Raw genomic sequence first — 20,604 nt, 5'->3', positions numbered from 1 at the left:
GATATATTGCAGCAGTATGTTGGAAATGGAAAACAACACCAGTGCTTCATCAACCTTGGAAAGCAAAACTTATAAGTGAGAATGCATTATGGGAAACCACTGCAAGTATTATGCCTATTTCTGATTAAGCTGCAATCCTATTGAATTTCTGGTGAACTGTAAAAATTTGTTTACATGAACATGTTCATCACTTTCTGGTTTAAATACAGTTTTTAACAGTGAAAAAAACCCTAGCACCTGCAAAATAAAGGTGCAATAGTGAGAAACAGCATCTTTGAGGGTTATTGCTCTGATCTTCTTCCTTAAAAGTAAATGATAATGTAAGTAGTATTGTTTTCTCTCCAGTGGGGACAGAATTGGCCCCTTTTGGGCCCTTAAACCTATTGTCTTTAAGGCTGCATGTTTTGTCTTGAGGAGAAGAATAGTAAAGCTGCAAATCTTAACAATATACATTATGACCCAGATGGAACATTTGGGAGGTATTCACAAAAACTGAATTTCACCTGGTGAGTTTAATCACCCCAGATTTCCTCTACAGACAGGAAGAAATCTGCTTTAAATCAGCCCCTGCAAGTAAGGCCCCTCTGGAGGGAAGCAAACCCTGGTGATGCCTCTGCCTTCTTGCCTTCTAAATGTTCTCCTGATTGCTCAGTTGTGTTCGAACTTTCTTTCTGTTTCCCAGATACTTATACACATATATGCACACACACACACATGCAGATATTCTGATTACTTAATTACATGAAATGATAGTTCAGCACTGTATTAATAGACGGTTGATCACACTCTATTTATACGAATGATAAATCTGTCCCACAGGTTTTCAGCCTACTCATGATGTCTAGTAAGGCTTTAGTTTTCATCGCAGTGTTTAAACAGTCCAACTTCATGAACAGATTTGGGTAAAAAGCTTTAAAACTGTTGTAACTCAAGCTCACAATTTCATAAATTTTTCTTATCTTTATTTTTCTCTGATTGGCATGCATTATCACAATAAAAGGAGATTGCTAAAGATAAAGACAAATAGTAAAATAATGCTGTACAAGTAACCTCAAATGTACTTGTCTGGAGGAGGATTTTGCAATCCAAATGTGTCTAATTACTATAGAGAAGTTCATAAACTAACCCCAACTGTGTCACAGCCGTGATACTGACTTCTAAACAAAACCAATTATAATTTTGTTTGTATTAACCCAGGTATTGCTAAAAGTAAGTGAAAATAGTGCTTCTTCAGTACTCCAAGTAGATTTTTTTCTCTTCTACAAAAATAGGTTTACAAGACCAAATTAGATTCTGGCATGATTAATGCATCTCACCAAATTCTTGCAGAGTAGCAAATTAGTTTATAGTGATTTTCTTGAAAACAAATTAAACGTCTGCACAACATCACAAGAATAGAGATGTTTTTCATAACATGGATAACTGATTCAATGGAAAGGAGATGTAATCAAACTGAAAATGTAACAGTTCGTGCGAAAAGAAATCCAAATGTTTCAAATATTACTGTCCATTATAGAAACCTGTGTAATTACTTGCATTTTAACACATAATGTGTAATATGCAGTGGGAGAGCATCAAGGAACTAATCTGCGTGATGTTTGTACATATTCTAAGCAGATTATTCCTTTTTAGGTATTTTTAGTAGCCATCAGTTAAAAACGAAAATCCTTGTTTTGCTAATAACTTAAAATAATTATTTTGTGAATTACAGGTGATGTGCAATTCATGTACTTGATTGATAGCTTTCTGAAAATGTTATGTATCTTATGAATTGGCTTTTTTCCCCTAAAAATATAAACATATTTTGCTACTGATACACCTGTTTGTGTCTCCACAACTTATATTCAAGAAATGCAGGGTTGATAAAGTGTTATCACATGCATTTAGTTCATGCAGTTATTACTTTTTGCTTATTTTTTAATGTAAAAAGAAGAAAACAAAAATTACAAAAATCAGCTATCATTTTGTATAAAATAAGCCATGTTGAGAAAGGCAATGGAACAGTTAGGGCATTCTCAGATTTCTATATTTACCATTTTTGGTCCAAGGTCCAAAAATTACAATACTGGAATAAAATAATGGTCTAACAATAGATCATTTGTCTGTAATTACTGCCAAAGTAAAACTTCTTAGGTAAAAACATCAAGATGCTTTAATTCTCTTAGCTCTGCTACTCTGTGAGAAGAATATATTTCCTGACTAAATGTGGTGCCTGCTTTATTAATTGAAATTTAGTACTGATAAGTATTGCAGCTTTAGGAGCTATTACTAAACTAGTCAAAATGTAACTATTTCCTAAACCTATTGTAATATCTAAAGTGAGTCAATATATGAAGAAAATTTTATCTTCAGAGTCAACAGTCAAGTACAATTCCTTTTTTATTATTTTTTTAATCTTTGGAGTCAGTCATATTCTTAATATCACTGGATAAATCTGCGACAAGCTTTACCAGGGAATTGTAAGGAACAGAGTCCAAGAAATAGGTAGTATACCTAGTAATGTTGTTTAACCATCATAGCTTAATGTATGCTTTACTATTCAAATTTAAAGATTTTTTGGCAAAGCTAGATGTCAGAGATCTTGGGAAAGTATCTGTAGTTCAGCTTCTTCCTTTATTTGTAGAAAATGAATGTATTTGACTTTAACTGAAGTCTGTATTCCATACACCTGGATTTGGGTTACCCTTCACCAAGAGGTTAGGTTACAGACAAGTTTTATGTAGTTTATTTTTCATTCCCACAACATATCTTCATATGAGTTTGTATTCCACTGTTTTCCCTCGAGTCTGTGTTAATGACACTATTATCCTTTTGTCACGTTCCAATTTCTTGGGATGGCAACTCAGATTTGCTGATTCCCAAAACAGGATTAAGGTGAAACACCACCAGGGATTCTTCAACTCAAAAACCTAGATATTATTTGTTCACAACAGATATTGGCATGAAACTTTGTCAGTAAGCCTTGCAACCTCCGCCACAAGCAGTAAACCCCACAGCTTAAACCAACAAACTGCAAATCTTACAATGCACACTGACAAGCCACAAAGTGAATGTGCACTGACAAGCCTAAAACATGCCCCGGGCAAGCCTTGCCTTGTATGCAGGGATATAGGGATAGAGAGTGGGAGAGAAAAGGAGAGAGAAAGAGGAAAAGAGGGCGAAGAGAGAAGGACAGAGACAAAAAGGAAAGATTTCACCAGTCCCAGTTCTCACGTGGTCCAGCCAGCCTAAAGGTCCAGTTCCAGAGGGGCACTGCCACTCAGGGCTTTGATTCATGTCCTTTCGTAATCCCTTGCCCCTCCTCCAGGCAGGTACTTGGACTCATTAGGCTAATTAAGCAGTCTGAGCTTCTAGAGTTCTCGGCTTTGGCGCACGTGTAGTTTGTACCTTCAGAGTCTTTTGGAAATGGGTTGGTGGGCTTGGGGGTTGTTGGGGAGCTACTCCCACCCTTCCCTGCAGGTCTGACCAGTGTCTGACCTTTCTTCCCAGCACATGTCATGAAAACAGCTTCTCTATTGGCTCTTTACTGAGTCACTCAAAATAGTGAAGTCCAGCCTCAGAAAAGTGCAGTCCCACCTCCAAGAGGCCCTCTCTTCTTGCTGCATCTTCCCATCACAGCTCCGGTTCTCTTTACTGAAGTTCTTTATTGGATGTTTGAGACATTAACTGTGATTCTGTTGGATCATTACACTTTGCTGTCCCTCCAGTCTTGCCCAAGTATTCTTTGACTGTCATTCCTTTGCTTCCTCACCACCAGAGTGCATAGTCTTGCTTAATTCTGTTGCTGCAGTCTCTCCTTTACACCATCTTCACTCTGCATCACCAAAACAAAAGCCCTTGCATAGGATCTCTGCAGCTTACTTCTGAATTACTGCCATGCTAAACAACTACTGTCTTGACTACATTTATTTCAGATCTTTTTCTTGACCTTTTTTTTTTTTTTTTTTTTTTTAACACAGAATAATTTTTAGTAGCTCCATGCACTCTATTTTTCTGTTGCCTCAAATATCATTATTCATCTTCAAGACCTCCCATGACTTACCATTCCCCACCCATTATCTCTTACACAGTTTCAAATGAGAGGTCCTCTCCCAGCTCAGGTCAGCCATTACCTCAATCTTCATCTCCCACTTGTTAAGTAAGTGCATTTCTATTTCCACCTGTGCTGCAAGGTGAACAGGTTGGATTGGTGTACAGGTCTGACGATACAGTCCAGCTAAATGCAGTCATCTCATATTAGCTCCTTTTAAAAGTAATCAGTGAAGGAGGAGCTGAGGGAACTGGGGTTGTTTAGCCTGGAGAAAAGGAGGCTCAGGGAAAACCTTATTGCCCTCTGCAACTACCTGAAAGGAGGCTGTAGTGAGGTGGGTGTCGGTCTCTTCTCCCAAGTAACAAGTGATAGCAGAAGAGGAAATGGCCTCAAGTTGCACCAGGGGAGGTTTAGATTGGATATTATGAAAAATTTCTTCACCAAAAGGCTTATCAAACATTGGAACAGGCTGTCCAGGGAAGTGGTTGAATCACCATCCCTGGAGGTATGTAAAAGATGTGTAGAAGTGACACTTAGGGACACGGTTTATTGGTGGACTTGGCAATGTTAGCTTACCAATTTAACTCAATGATCTTAAGGGTCTTTTCCAACCTAAACAATTTTATGATTCTGTGATTCTTGCGTTCCATGATGTCTTCAGTTGAGAAATGAGGGTGGGAATAAAAAGCTTCAGTTAATTAACATTAGATTGTGCCAAATCCACTACCATAGTGTCTCCACCTCCTCACTAGGTCCCCTTCATCAGTACAGTTTTTGTTTGACTTGCTGAATGGAAAAGAGCTAACCCAAAGTGCATAGTCAATCCCTGCCTGTCAATAGCCAGAGAGACCAAACACTGACAGGCTGGATAGTTTAAAGGCACCAGATATTGTACAGACTTGTATTGTATTGTATTACAGACTAAACTATAGATATCTCACGCTGAAAGGGAAGGGGAAACTGCCTGACTGTATACCAAAAAAAATCACTACCGGCCCCTTGGAGCACAAATATTTCACACAAATATGTAGGGCCATTTCCTTTTCAAAATGAGAAAAAATAGGAAAGGTTGAACATTTTGTAAAAGATCCTTTATTGTATAATCTGTGTTTCCCACAAACTGACAGCAAGTAATTTATAAATCTATTCTGGGAATAGGAGTTTCATAGCCCCTTATAGACAGCTGTTGTTACTAAATACCAAGGGTATAATACAAAGGAGCATGACATCTCCTCTCTACTAGTGTCTGGCTATTTAATTCCACACTATCATTATTTACTTTGTTATTGTTATGGTTTAAACTCTGTCTCATATTTTACTTATTTAATTAAGTTATATGCATAAGAAAAGGAAAACATACATCCTGGACTCTTGCCTGTTTTCCCATCTAGTAAAAATTATCACATGAAAAAAAAATTATGGGGATACTTGCCCAAAGTAATTTCCTAGTTAGTTTAGTTTGCTTAATATATCTTTCTCATAGTAAGTGTGATGTCAACTTAAAATACACATCCATGTACCAAACAGGAAGAGAAGCCCATAAAAAGACTTTGTGATTTTGAGGTGCTGTCAGTTTGTCCTTTTTAAAAAAATCTAATTCAAATAAAAACCCATTGAACCTGACAGGTTATGAAGAAACATACTCTTCTTGGCAGTTGCTTATGATTGTTTTTCTCTGTGACTAAGTCCATGATCTCTGGATATTGTCCAGGCACACCTGCCAGATTGGGACCCTCAGATACACGACAGATTTGTCTGTTTTCTGACTTTGAAATGAACTTAGCTCTGTTGTGAGATACAGTGGTTCCTCTAGCCATGTACAGTCTTGAACTTCAGATGACACTTAAGTTTAATCCTGGATAATAGACACTTGAGTATCAGGTTCATACATGGTTAGGAGAAGGTTTTGTGGATCATAGAATCATAGAACGGTTTGGGTTTGAAGGGACCTTAAAGATCATCTGGCTCCAACCTGCTGCTATGACAGGGACACCTTCCACCAGACTAGAGTGCTCGAAGCCCCGTCCAACCTGGCCTTGAACCCTTCCAGGGAGGGGGCAGCCACAGCTTCTCTGGACAATCTGTTCTGGTGTCTCACCACCCTCACAGTAAAGAGTTTCTTCCTTATGTCTAATCTAAATCTACCCTCTTTCAGTTTAAAACCATTACCCCTCGTCCTATTCCCACACCCCCCTGATAAAGTGTCCCTCCCCATCTTTCCTGTAGCCCCCTTTAAGAGCTGGAAGGCTGCTATAAGGTGTCCCTGGATCCTTCTCTTCCGTAGGCTGAAGAACCCCAAGTCTCTCAGTTTGTCTTCATAAGGGAGGTGCTCCAGCCCCATGATCACCTTTGTGGCCTCCTCTGGACTTGCTCCAACAGGTCCATGTTGTTCTGATGTTGGGGTCCCAGAGCTGGACACAGCACTACGGGTGGGGTCTCACAAGAGCAGAGTAGAGGGGGAGAATCCCCTCCCTTGACATTCTTGTCACACTTCTCTTGATGCAGCCCAAGGCACAGTTGACTTTCTGGGCTGCAAGAGCACATTGATGGCTCATAATCAGCTTTCCATCCTCTAAGACCCCCAAGTCCTTCTCCACAGGTCTGATCTTAATCCACTCTCCGCCCAGCCTGGATCTGTGCTTGGGATTGCCCTGATCCATGTGCAGGACCTTGCACTTGGGCTTGTTGACCTTCATGAAGTTTGCATGGGCCCACCTCTCAAGCCTGTCTAGGTTCCTCTGGATAGTATCCCTTCCCTCCAGCATGTTGTCTTCATCACACAGCTCAGTGTTGTCAGTGAGCTTGCTGAGGCTACACTCAATCCCACGGTCCGTGTCCCTGACAAAGATGTTAAATTGTGCAGGTCCCAATACTGACCTTGAGGAATGTCACTTGTTACATGTCTCTGTTTGGACATTGAGCCATTTACTGCAATTCTTTGAGTGAAACCATCCAGCCATTTCCTTATCCACCGAGTGGTCCATCCATTAAATTAATATCTCTCCAATTTAGAGACGAGAATGTCATGTGGGACAGTGTCAGATGCCTTGCACAAGTCTGGTAGATGAAGTCAGTTGCTCTTCTTATATCCACCAATGCTGTAACCCTGTTGTAGAAGGCCACCAAATTTGTCAGGCACAATTTTGCCTTAGTGAAGCCATGTTAGCTGTCACCAATCACCTCCTTATTTTCCATGTGCCCTAGCATAGTTTCAAGGAGGATTCGCTCCATGATTTTTGTGTGGCACAGAGATAAGACTGAATGGCCTGTAGCTCCTCAGGTCTTCGTTTTTTTACTTTTTAAAAATGGGGGTTATGTTACCCCTTTGCAGTCCGTGAGACTTCACTGAACTGCCACAACATCTCAAATATGATGAATAGTGTCTTAGCCACTTCATCTGCAAGTTCCCTCAGGACCCATGGATGTATCTCACTAGGTCCTATGGTCTTGTGCACCTTCAGGTTCCTTAGATGGTTTCAAACCTGATCTTTTCCTACAGTCGGTGGTTCTTCATTCTCCCAGTTCCTGACTTTGCCTTCTGTGGTTTGGGTGCTGGAGCACTTGCCAGTGAAGACTGGGGCAAAAAATTCAGAGTGCCTCAGCTTTCTCCATATCCTGGGTAACCAGGTCTCCCATTTCCTTCCACAGAAGGCCCACATTTTCCCTAGTCTTCCTTTTATCACTGAGGTACCTAGAGAAGCAATTCTTGTTGCCCTTGACATCCCTGGCCAGATTTAATTCTACCAGGGCTTTAGCCTTCCTAACCTGGTATCTGGCTGTTCAGACCATTTCTCTGTATCCTTCCCAGGCTACCTGTGCTTGCTTCCACCTTCTGTAGGCTTCCTTTTTGTGCTTGAGCTTGTCCACAAACTACTTGTTCATCCATGCAGGCATCATGGAGTTTTTACTGGACTTCTTCTTTGTCAAGATTCATCACTCCTGATCTGGAAGGAGGTGATCCTTGAATATTAGCCAGCTTTCTTGGGCCCCTTTTGCCTTTTAAGCTTTATCCCATGGTATTCTATCAGGGAGATCCCTGAAGAAGCCAGAGTAGTCTGCTTTCCTGAAGTCCGGGGTAGCGATCCAGCTGTGCACCCTCCACACTGCCCAAAGGATCTTGAACTCCACCATTTCATAGTCACTGCAGCCAAAGCTGCCCTTGAGCTACATGTTCCCCACCAGCCTCTTGTTGATGAGAAGAAGACCCAGCATAGCACCTCTCCTCATTGGCTCTTCTGTCACTTGGAGAAGAAAGTTATCAGTGCACTTCAGGAATGTCCTGGATTGCTAATACCCTGCTGTGTTGTCCCTCCAACAGATATCAGTGTGGTTGAAGTCCCCAATTGTGAATGTGAGGCTTCCCTTACCTGTTTATAGAGAGCCTCATCTGCTCTGATCATGCTTTTGAATCCCAAATTTTGTTCTGGTTCCATTTTATGTGCCTTTATAGATACCTCCTGACACGACTTGATTTATAGCACAGGAGTGTGTAGCACATACAACATTCTGGCCTTTTCAGTCATGAAAATTAATCATGAGTTAGTCCGCTTGGAGAAAGTTTGGTTGGGAAAACAGGAATGTTATAGGAAGTACCAGACAATCTTGAAAATTTTACCAAACAGCTAAACTGAATAAGAATATTCCTAGCACAATGTCTCATAGAAAGTGAGAGAACTTTTTCAGCGGGTACTCAGAAACATTTGGCTAGAAACAATGTTTTGGCTAAAACAACATAACTTCTTGAAAGTTATGTTCATCTGCCATTATAAACACTGTAGCTAACATATATATTTCTTATGAAGAATAAATGTATGCATTCCTTGTGTGAATGCATAAGGGTTATGGTGGATGTGATCTGCTTCATCATATTAAGAAATAGATGATACAAAACTACATTATTAACAAGGTAGTTTTGTATATAAATGTCATTTATACACACAATATACATTGTGTATTTACAAAGCAGTTTTTTATAGACTTGAAATAATGATAAATGACAGAACTCATTACAATTCCCTATAACTGGTAGTTTTATTGATGAGCTTTCACTGGCTTCACTGTGTGCTATGGTCAGCTTCATGAGGCACTAGAGTCTTTAATTCTCATCAGTTACCCAGTATGTCTTCAGACCGCTTAGATATATCTGTACAGATATTTATGGGCATTGCATCTTCTACAATGGAAAGACTTCAAATAACAGTTCCTTTATGATAAAAGGATTCTGCCCACTATTAGGTGAGCATGTACAGTAACACATGGTTAAAGAATCAACAAATGGAAGTAGCGCAAAGACTGCTGGGTGCTGAAGGGTGAAGCTATTACTTTAATAGTACAGCATTTACTCAGCCTTTTCTGTTTAATTTGGTCTGTATGGCAGCTGTTATTTTATTTTCATTGCTTAAGGTCACCTTAAACAATTACTATAATTTTGGTTAAAATGTCAAACAAATCTAATTGATCTACCTGAGTTGTAGTTATTTTATTGTCTTCAGCTTTCTGAATGTTCTGATTCTTCATAACAATGAAAATGTGTAGAATTTAATCAAATGAAGGCATCTATCCAAATGTTATCTCTTAATAATACATAGTTAAATTGAAAAAAACCATTTTCAGTTACCTGTCTAACCATGAATCTAAGGCCATTCTTTGTTCCTTTACTTTTAACAAAGGGGATAGTAGGAACGCAATGCATTTCTCATTAAAATGAATGAGGAGTAAAAAAGGTTTTAAATATGCACGCCAGCATGTAGGACTAACTTTTTCAATGTAGGGTTTTTTCCTACTTTGAGAGATAGTGTAGCCTTACATCAGTTCAAATGTAGCTGTATACAATCAGAGGAAAAATGTTTAAACATCCCAGCATGGGTATTTCCATTTAAATCTGATTACAGTGAAATAAAACTGTAGCTATTAAAGGTTTAGAAGAACTACAAATACAAGCAGTAAAAGAAGACAGTTAGTAAATGAGGTAGTAAAACATTTCAGCAGGGCAAACAGTTTATAGCACTCAGCCTTCCTGTAGCAGACTGTGCTATTCACTACAGACCCGTGCATTGTTCCCTGAACTGCACTTAAACCTGCAATTAACCTTTCACGCCTAATGAAGCTGTTTTGCTGCAAAATTAAAATATATAGTACTGCCTGTTTTTACAGAGACTGGGAGGAGAGCATCTCAAAATGAATTACTTTTTCAGATGCTTTTGTTCAAATGCAGAATTAAAATGCTGTTTGTATATAAATCGGGAATGCACTTCTCAAGGCAATCTCATTTGATGTGCTGTATTTTATTCCTGTACTTATTAATTGTTTTGCATAATTGTAAAAAAAAGGCAAAAAATTCACACACCAGTAATTTTATGATTAGACACTTACTTCCTGAGAATAAACTATTACCATTTAACTTCCATTAGGAAAGACAATAGTTCTGCTAAAGATAACCAAGTTCATATTGCTTTCTCTGGTATTTTTCTCATTGTGGATGCAATTATCTCTTACAAAAATATACTTTCCACTTATGTATTTGACTAGGCTCACTTCTTAATGATCTTCCCATACATACCCTTAAAACAAGCTGGAGGTTGTTTTAGCTGCATAGAACTAGGTCAGGTTATTTCTATAACATTTAGTAGAAAAACAAACTAAACTTAAAAATAGGTCTGGTTCTGCAGCTAGGCTTGAATTTCCAAAAATTAGACTATTAGAGGTGACCCATTGATTCTCCATGTGGGATGCTTACTGACTCCACTGTTCTTTTCTGCCACCTTACTCAGGAGTCAGAAGCAACCAGATACTGTGTACTGGTATGGAAAATACCAGTTTGGATGGTAGGTAGGATATTTAAATGGCAACATTCAGTGAAGGTGGGTAAATGTAATAACTTATGAACTGAGGTAACAGATATAGAGCACTATACGATTTACAGTTCAAACTTTAATTACTATAAATGTATTCACATTTGTTGTTTAGATACAAAGCCTCTAAAATAAAGAGAATGGTTTGTTTTTTTTTCTTTTAATGAATATGTAAGCTACAGCAATTTTATCAAATCTTCTGTTGTATTTTGATGTAAATTCTGTTTGCTTGCAGTGTCTGTGCATCAGCTTGACTTGGTAAATGAAATTCCTTTAGACTGCCAGTCTGAAATAATGATTTGTTCCCCCAGTTAATTGTATTGCTTTGATAACAAGGAACTATGCTGGGCGTAGAGAACATAATAAATTAATTTCATGAGATGATTTGTGTGACGTTTTGAAAAATGATCTTCTGTAGTGACCCGATTTTAATGGAACTCTAACAGCATGCCAATATATCCCAGTATGCAGCATTAGATTTGAAAGAAATAGTTCTTCCTTTATGTTAGTTGTTCTGTAAAGTGAAGTTAGCATCATACGTCCAAGTTTATTTTAAAATATCTTATAGAAAATGAAAAATCTGTTTTCTTAATAATATTCATTCCATTTAGCATATTCCCTGAGCCTAACTGCTAGAGACAGGACCACATGTAAGCAACTATCAAAACATTATTTAGGTTTTATCCCTGAATTTGCTAATACCAGATACTACTGCTACTTTAAAAGTGTCTCAAAGATTTAAAAAGTTTAATTTATCAAAGTCCGATTTAAAGCATCACTAGCTCATGCCAGGAAATATATGTGTATGTGAGAAAAAATACTTTATTAATCTTGGCCCTTATGTACTCTGAAATGTAACAATGATAATTGTACTTAGCATTTTACAGTATAGTGCCATGAATTTTCAAAAAGCTGCATGCACATTAATTAATTATTGCATCATTTTTGTGAAGTAAGAAAGGTAGTGCTAAAATGTGTAATAGCATAGATTTTTTCAGGACACTGGAAACCTGAACCAAATCTGACAGGATATCATTTATTAGGAAAGAAGCATGTAGAAACACTTGTAAGTGAAAAATATTTTTTCAGTTTCTTAGTACATAAGTGTTGTAATAAGGGAATGCATGAAAAATATTGCAAAATTGGATTCTGTAATAGATAAACTGAGTTTGATATTGGCCTGAGTTAAAAAATAGAGACCGCCTGTTAAACATGTTGAAAAGTATTTTGAAAGGTTTTCTTGTGGGGTAGTACTGTTATTGGTTAGAGATTGAGATGTATTGGGCAGTATGGAGAAACAGCACCTTCTTTACCTACATTATGGGTATATAATATTCTTTTGAAGATATGAGTGTCATGGTTTTATTGCAGCTATGGTGCAGTAGAACGTATGAATGATGTGAATACTCCTAATCCATTTCATTGCAATATCACCTGTGTGAGTTTAAAAACTCAGAACTACCATTTATTAAGTGTGTTGTCAATCACAGAACTTCAGCAGAAGTCAGTAATTTCCAGCAAGTATGCAGTAACAAGAAAATGGAAGAGTAAATTCTTAAAGTACTTGTTTCCTAAGCATGCCTATCCATGTCCTCTGTAATACCCTGTTAAGATTATAACAGGTCATGAAATATTAACAACTTAATCAGAATCTGAAAAAGAAGAGTTTTGGTGAGTTGACAACATTTAGAATTTATCCAGGCCCTCATGGTTCACTTTCTGTTCACAAATCCATGCATTCTAGAAAGATATTTTCCTGTCTTTTTGTTCATGGTAAATACTAATCTCTGAATATTCCCAAATTAGGGGGGCATATGTATTGCGAAGGGAAATATTCAAGGATACAATTTTGTCTTAACTGTGGTCTCCATTTACCTTTTATTTTCTGATTTGATAGTTCCATACATTTCTAAATGCAATGCACAAACATTTAATAAGAGAAAATCCATGTCAGAGAGCTGCTAGTCCACATAGCCAAGAAAATGGAGATAGAAAGAGGTGATGCTAAGATCACACAGCAAATCAATAAGAGACTTAAATGGAACACACTTCTGATTTCCAGTCTGGTGTCTTAACTGCATTTTTTTTCTTCCTGTTTCTTCACTGTTACCAGGTAGCATTTTAAAAAGTGAGAACTTGTTATCTAAGTCTGAACTAAAACTGATTACTCCTGGGAAAGTACAAAAACTTAGCATGAAAGGAACCATCACACTGCTCTGGAACTCTTCTCAAAAAACCTGAGCATTAAATTTTGTTTTTCCTTTATTTATCCTACAGGTCTTGCAATTGCAAGTGCACTGATAGACATTTCACAACAGAAGCCTGCGGACTGTAAAGATAAGAGTTCAGGAGTCAGAAATCGAAAACATCATCTTTCAACACGTCAAGGAACTTGTGTCTGAGATTCAAAAACTAAAATTGTATATTCTGTAATGTTTTTTTTTTTTAAATGGCTTCCGTTGAAAGCTATACTACAGCCTCAGTTTTTATGGAGGCAAATCTATGAAAGAACATATGAGGTACTGTGCTCTGTTATAGTCACACAGCCTACTACACCCCAAATCAGAACAAACTTATGGTAGGTATGAGTATGTTTGATGAGCTTTTAATAAGAAGAATGGAACCTGATATCAACAAAACACGAAATGGAATACCTAGTGTTCTTAATCCTGAACATATCAGAGCAGGGAAAATCCTTGAACAGAACTAGGAAAAACTGTACGTTGTTGTGTAATGTAGAAGGAAATTGTATAATTGAAAGCTAAGCAAATTCCATGGAACTAAAGGACATTTTTGTATAGCTTAATGTAACAATGAGAATTGTACAGTTCTTTCCTTGTAATCAGCATTAAGATTTCTTTCCAGCAAGCAAGAACTAAAGAGGATCATTTGGATTTAGGTGTTCTTTTATCATTGCCCAAAATAGGTAGGCAGCTTTTGAATTTAGCATAGGTATAACCCGAGAACACCACATGTAATATTTGAAAGATAAATCCATAAAAAAATCATTTGAGCATTTCATTATTATTTTTATTACCTTGTAAAAGCCTCAGAAACATATCTTGGCTGCAGCAGAGTGATGGGTAAATTTTCATGTTTCTGTACCTAAGAGTCTATTCTAAATTTTGAATTATATATTTTACAAAGAGTGTATGTGGGTCCTCCATGCCACCTAACTGATTAGCAAAATTGAGCATGGAAAAGCTTCTTCTGCAATAGTTTGCTCTTTTTTTTTTTTTTTTTTTTCCCCAAGAGAATCACCAAGATTACAAATCTAAAGAGAGCTTAACTTGCTGTTACTCTACCTGCTCTGATTTCAATACTGAAATTTGCTAGTATCTATATATTGTCCTGACCTCCAAGCAGAAGAAATGAATCCCAGTCAGCACTTTAACCCTTGTTTTTATAATGAAGTATGGATATTTTTTCTCCTCCCAGCTGCAGAATTTAATCTCATTCTCACTTTCATACCAATTAAGGAATTACCCTGCATAACAATAATAAATAAATAAATAAATAGAAATCTAAGTTGCTTCCAACAGTTGTTCTCAAAACCAATATCCAGTATGGAACCTCACACAATCAGAACTTAGCAACAAAAAGCAGATAAAAGACTTTTCTTTCCATAGGACATTAGTCTTCTGGGGGCTCAGTCACCACAACAGATAACCTACTTAACATAGTTTTAATGGCCCTCAGTCTTTTTATTTAGTCAAAACTCATGATTATACAAATGAGTAAGAGAATGCTAAGGGGTAGGTAGCAGTCGTGTCATATTCTCATTTACATATTACACATTGACAGCAGTATAATATGAAACCAGTAGTTTTGAACAAGCTTGTTGAAAGCATAGTTTCTCAACTCCAAATTTGCCTCCATACCAGTACAGGAGAGTGATACAGAGGTATAAATGCCTCATGTAATGATAGACTTTTGGTAAATATGAAAGATAAAAAGATAATTGATGTTTACTACTATATCTGTATTTTTCATGTTTTTATTTCAGGAAGATGATGACATTTTACTGTTTATAGTTGTCTACATAGTTACTTGCATGCCATGGTGGTGCAGTAGCGGTAATAAAGCCCTGTTGTGAGTTGTGTTTATTTCGTAATGCCATTCATACATAGAAGTGCTCAGCTTAATTTGGATGAGGACTAAATGTAAAAATAATTATAAAAAGGAACGATTGTACAGTATGTAGTTATACCTTATACAGGAATATTAGGTTGCATCTAACCATGACTGCTCTATTGTTTTGATAAATTATGCACTTATGAATTATGGTATAATTATTTCTTACGCTGGCATGATTGTTTCAGTATTTTAATATCTTAAAATAAGATTACTATCCTAAAATAATGACATCACAATCTTGTGAATTTTATTGCCTATTCTGACCTCAATCTCTTATATCTTAAAACCTTAAAAATTCCTTTTTAAAGCTTCTGTTGGAAACTTTCAATCAGTGCTACTTAGCATAGTGAAAACAATAGTCTTTTGAAAACAACCCTTACTGTCAGTTTTAAAGTTGATCTCTTCAAATGAATATAAACCGATGGAACTGGTTTATATGATGCATACACTTATGAAAAGGAAAGAACCACTTGTCTGGAATATATTCCGAACTCTGTATTATCCTCAACTTAAACATTTCACATAAGAAATATACAGTGTGTGTTTTGTGAATGTACTGGAATCCCTGTACACAGAAGGACCATGTAGTCTTTTAGAACAGTTTTTACTATACTCACTCATAAAGGATGACATTCCCTGTACCTCAGCCAGATTTTGACAGATACTTGAAAAGCAGGTATGAGTTTTAAAGGGATTAAAATATTTTATTGCAAGACTGAAGATGGGCAAAAAGCTATCAACCATTTTATCGTGTTAACAGTTAAAAATGTTATTTTCTTGTATAAGAGAAGCATGTTTGTCATCGGATCATTCAGCATTTTCCTTCACTCAGAGAATGTTTTTTTGTAAAATATCTTTCTTCGCCCGGGGTCCCTGATTGCATGCAAATTAGTAAAGTCATATAATAATAAAATAAATAAATAAGAATACTTATATAATGGCCAGACTTAAGTACCAGAAGTTTGCCAACACATCTCAAACCAAAGTTTCAGAATAACTGTTACAGCTTTCTATTTGAAAGGTATAAAAATCGTGTAATATGTCTGATAACTACATTTTGTTAGTTGATAATTGCAAACTTTTTAATAATGACCACTGTACATCAGATGAGATGTTTTATCAATTGTCACATTATGATTGCTTCATGAAAAGCCAAATTTTTTTAAACCTTGTTCTGCAATTTAACTTTTGAAGTCTTTCTTAGAGTCAGAAAATGTTGAATGGCCTGATTTACCCCTAATGTGATTTATATTGGGTTAAAAAATAAATGACTAAGCACTGTTCTGGAAAGTAAGCCCCAGTGAAGTTCTGATTGTCAGGATTCCACCTCCACCCCCTCAGTCCTTGCATTCTGATAAGGGAAATTCAGAAGCTATGAATTACTGTTCAAAATATGAGATAGACTGTCCAGGGTAGCATGGGTTCACTACTTTAGTTCCTCTCTGTACTTGCATATTTATATAAAGTCCTGAAACTACTTGAATCAAATTTGTGCACATATAAATAACACTTTAAAATACTTGTTTCCATCCATTACATTCCTATGAAATGTAATGAAATGTTAGTTTACCTATACAAAAAAATGTTTATATGTATGTTGCCACTATTAAAATTATACCTTAGTAAAAGGCCAAATTCTAGATACGTTCAGGCATGAAGATACCATTAATTAGGAACATTCAGGTTCATCTGATTTGAACATTTTCATAGTTGACTGTTCTCTTTATAGTTAAAGTACCCTCTCATCTTCCAAAATCCAGAACAGTTGGACAAGTTCAGATTGGGACCTGGAATTTGTTATGTGTAAAATCTGCAGCAATAATTATTTTCTAAATAATCTAATGTAGAGAGATGGAATCCTGATGGTAAGAATTTTAGTTTGGAATCACTTTAGCAGATGTTCAGTCTTTACGCATAATAACTTTCATATTATTCATCTAAATTATAAAATCATTACGTATCTACTTCATTACCAGTTTTTTAAAAAGCATCTGAAAGGTTTCTTGACAATAAAGGAAAAGTCTCTGTTAAAGGTAATTAACAATCCCTCTCTTTTTTTAAGCAAAATTGTCCTATCCAGAATTCTTGACATTACTGGGGAAAGTTAAATATATTAACTCTATTTTCTCAGCATTAACTGAAAAGTTGTAGTTTACTGATACATATTTCAGATCATATCTAAAGTATGGAGTACCTAAGGCTATTTTAAGTGCTTATAGTAAATAATAGCAAAACTAATGTTGTCTACAGTTGGCCAGAATTTCCCATTGTCTTCAGCTGTACTTGCTTGTTAAATGCTAACAAAGAAGAACAAAGGTGGCAAAAACAGGCCTTGCAGAACCTGGGCTTGTATAACCCAGGGCCATAAGTTCTTTCAGCTTTTCCTTGTTTAATGCTATTTCACTTTCTAAATTAATATCTATATTTCTATATGATTGCATATATGGTGAAAAACGTCTCTTTGCAATTCTTGATATGTTAAAAACTTACTTTTTGTAAAATAAGAAAGCAAGGGTAGGAATGATGAACAAAGAGAAAAAGACACAAACCCAACAACCCTCTTTAAAACACACAGGAAACGTATATGTGTATGTATATATATATATATGGAATTATGTAATTGGTTTCACAGCTGATCTAAATCAGAACATTTTCTCAGTTTCCTCACATGTTCTCAAATATTATATTGAATAGTATGATAACTTTAACTGAATCAGTAACTATTTATGCATATACTAATGGTCATTTCTACAGAAATAAAACCTTAAATGGATTTATCAGTTGTTATCAATCATTATCAATTGGCAATCAGTATTCTCAGCATGTCCGAGACTGAATGCATAAAGTAAGGCAAGTGTCTTCCATCCTTTTATATCCTTTATTTTTTAGTATATTTTCCTGTAACAGTTTTCACATGCTAAGGCCATCGTTATTAATACAGAAATCTTATATGAATTTGGAGTTTGAGAGAAATGCTACTCATTTAACAAAAACTGTTTATCTTTCTATATTATCATCAAAACAATGCTTAGCTATGTTCTTTTCCAATTTTAACAAATGCTTTTTTCTAAAAGACCTTTTATTAGACAAGAAGCAACAAAATAATAAGATGAAGCTCTTCAAATACACTTCCAGATGTAGAAGATATCTTAAGCATCTGATTCTGCTGAAGGTCTGAGTCTTTTTAACATTCTTTTCCAGGTAGGTATTTATCAAAACTTACGACATTATTTTTAGTGGTTAGCATGAAGGACAATTTATTTTTTCATGTGAAGTCCTAAATCTCTTCTACAATATTCAATTATAAAATATACTTGAGAAAAAATAAACATCATTTTGGAACATAGTATTTAGGATAGCCAACATGGATGTTCATATGAGAGAACTCTACCCAAACTGTCTGTGTCCTAAAGATTTCTCTCAGAAATGAAATCTGTTAATATTCCTGAAAGTCTCCCCTTTCCCCATCCCCAAAGCACAAAGAGCCAAATGAGCAGGTATAAAAATCTTTCTACATGTATTAATACAGGCAATTTTGTTTCTGCTGCTAAATAGATGGTAGGAATATTGCAAATCATTTATTTGCTCTAAGTTTTCTAACTGAATACTTAGGAATGATAAAATTAACCTTACTAGTGATATGGGAATATTGAAGATGAATTAATTAATGTTTAGAGGGTACTCAGAGATCTTTAGTGATCTAAAAATAGCAGTCACTGTATGAGTGCTAAGTATATTTTAGTTATTAAGTTATTTAGTATTAGACTTATTTAATAGTGCTAGATGCTGCAGTTTTCCATACCACAACTTGAGGTATAATTAGAAGAAAGAAAAAAAAAAAAGAAACATTTGCTGGCAGATATTAAATAATTCATATTTTGTGGCTCTCTACACAATAGCAGTCACAGAATTTGCTCTCAATTTCTCCTATTGAGGTTATTTTTCCATTGCTGGTAAATTATTTTACTAATCTACTCAACATACTGTTATCTTTGATTAATCAGGCTTCTCAGATATCTGATTTTATGTTATTTGTTCTTTGTTTTTCTTCTGCAAGTAGCCGTTCTTTGTATAGTAACTTCTGCTTCCTTCACAGTTGCCCAGACCATAGGATCCCAAATGTACTCCACTATTTTGATGTCCATTGCAGTCTGAAAATGTCAGTGATTGTACCATGTTGAAGTATATTGGGGATAATGCGTTCCCATGCCTTAACCCCTCATTTATATTAAAAGGGCCAGAGATTTTACACCCTCTTCATGCTCGATCTTCTTCATGGCAAATAGTGACTATGCCTTTTTAAAAGCATTTTACGAAGTTATAGATTCTTCCAATGTAGCTCAAAGGCCATGATATAGCATCACAAGATTTCTTAAAATCTATAAGTCTGCATATTCCATCTGGTTATAGTGTTATATATTACCAAATATCTCATGAAAATATTTATTATCTGGTAGAACTATTTTCCAGAATTCCCATGAGTGTTATTGAACTGTTCCAGCTTTATTAAAAAAAAAAAAAAAAAAAAAAAAAAAAAAAGCCACCTGAGAGCTTTATAGATTTTGAGAAAAAGATGGGCCCCACACTAGCTTTTACATTGCATTTATGTAAAACCACCTTCCATTGTTCTGAAACTTTTTCAAATATCTGAAATCACAGAATTACTCTGCACAGCCTTTGGCTTCATTTACCTCCTCCTGCTTTTAAAAGTTTAATGTCAACCCTGTCAACACATGGTGCCGAGCTCTTCCCAAAGGGTTGTAATGGACTCTTGGATCTCTTCAGAACTGAACTCCAAAAACAACTCATGTCCATCACTTTGTAACTTCCTTCTTTGAAAATTAAAGATTTTCATTGTTCCACGGATTTGCAAGAAAATAATACCCTTTCCTCCAGGCATAGATTCTGACTTCTTCTCAGACATTAATGTTCCTCCTCTGCTCCATCCTCTACCATACCCTTCAAATATTGTCTTTTGCATTGGCTTTTTCTCTTGGCATTTCCTTTTGATTCAATCTCATCATGAAACCAATCCAGGTTCTGAAGGCATGCAGTCCTTGACACATGCTGATCCTGATTCCTTTCCAAATTCTTCTATCTTTCCACTTGGAAATACACTGTTGGTTTCTTCAGCAGTTCTCCTACTGTATCTCCGATCATCTTACACTTAGTATTAACATCATCTATGCACTTCATATAGAAATCTTTCAAAACTTCAAACCTGACCTTAGTTGCTACTCAGTGATTCCTGAATCTCTCAGAATTTGTAAGTTTTATTTGTAGCATATATGTTTAATTTGACTCTGCTGGGACAAGGCTGTCTCGGGTACAGGCCATTAAATTTTTGATATCCAGCCAGTTGTTCCCATTCCCTTGCACTGTATTTTGGCTTCTCTTGCACTTGATGCACTCAAAATGTTTCATGTCCTTAGTCTCCACCCTTTCCTTAGACCTCTGCAGTTTTATCTGCTTTACAAAGTTTTATCAAACATTTTCTAAAATTTTATACTGCACTGTGAAGAAAAGGCCTTCGAATCCAAGTAATATATATTATTTCAATATGACCCAACTCCTTTAGCCTGCCCA

General features: G+C 36.1%; 1 protein-coding gene across 2 annotated transcripts in view; it reads left to right on the top strand.

Annotated features, from left to right (window-relative positions):
- ATRNL1 (attractin like 1) overlaps nt 1-15,244 on the top strand; it is a 519,346-nt gene extending 504,102 nt beyond the window's left edge. For both annotated transcript variants that reach the window (XM_032988565.2, XM_032988564.2), the window contains one exon: nt 13,159-15,244. In XM_032988565.2, the coding sequence (XP_032844456.2) occupies nt 13,159-13,283 (125 nt within the window). In that variant the 3' untranslated portion in view covers nt 13,284-15,244. The remainder of the gene's footprint in view (nt 1-13,158) is intronic.
- The last annotated feature ends 5,360 nt before the right edge of the window (nt 15,245-20,604 follow it).

This window comes from Tyto alba, unplaced genomic scaffold, assembly GCF_018691265.1.
Source record: "Tyto alba isolate M040663 unplaced genomic scaffold, T.alba_DEE_v4.0 Super-Scaffold_1, whole genome shotgun sequence".
Lineage (NCBI taxonomy): Eukaryota > Metazoa > Chordata > Aves > Strigiformes > Tytonidae > Tyto > Tyto alba.
Note: the sequence above shows the minus strand (reverse complement) of the source record. Positions and strands in the feature narration are given on the sequence as shown.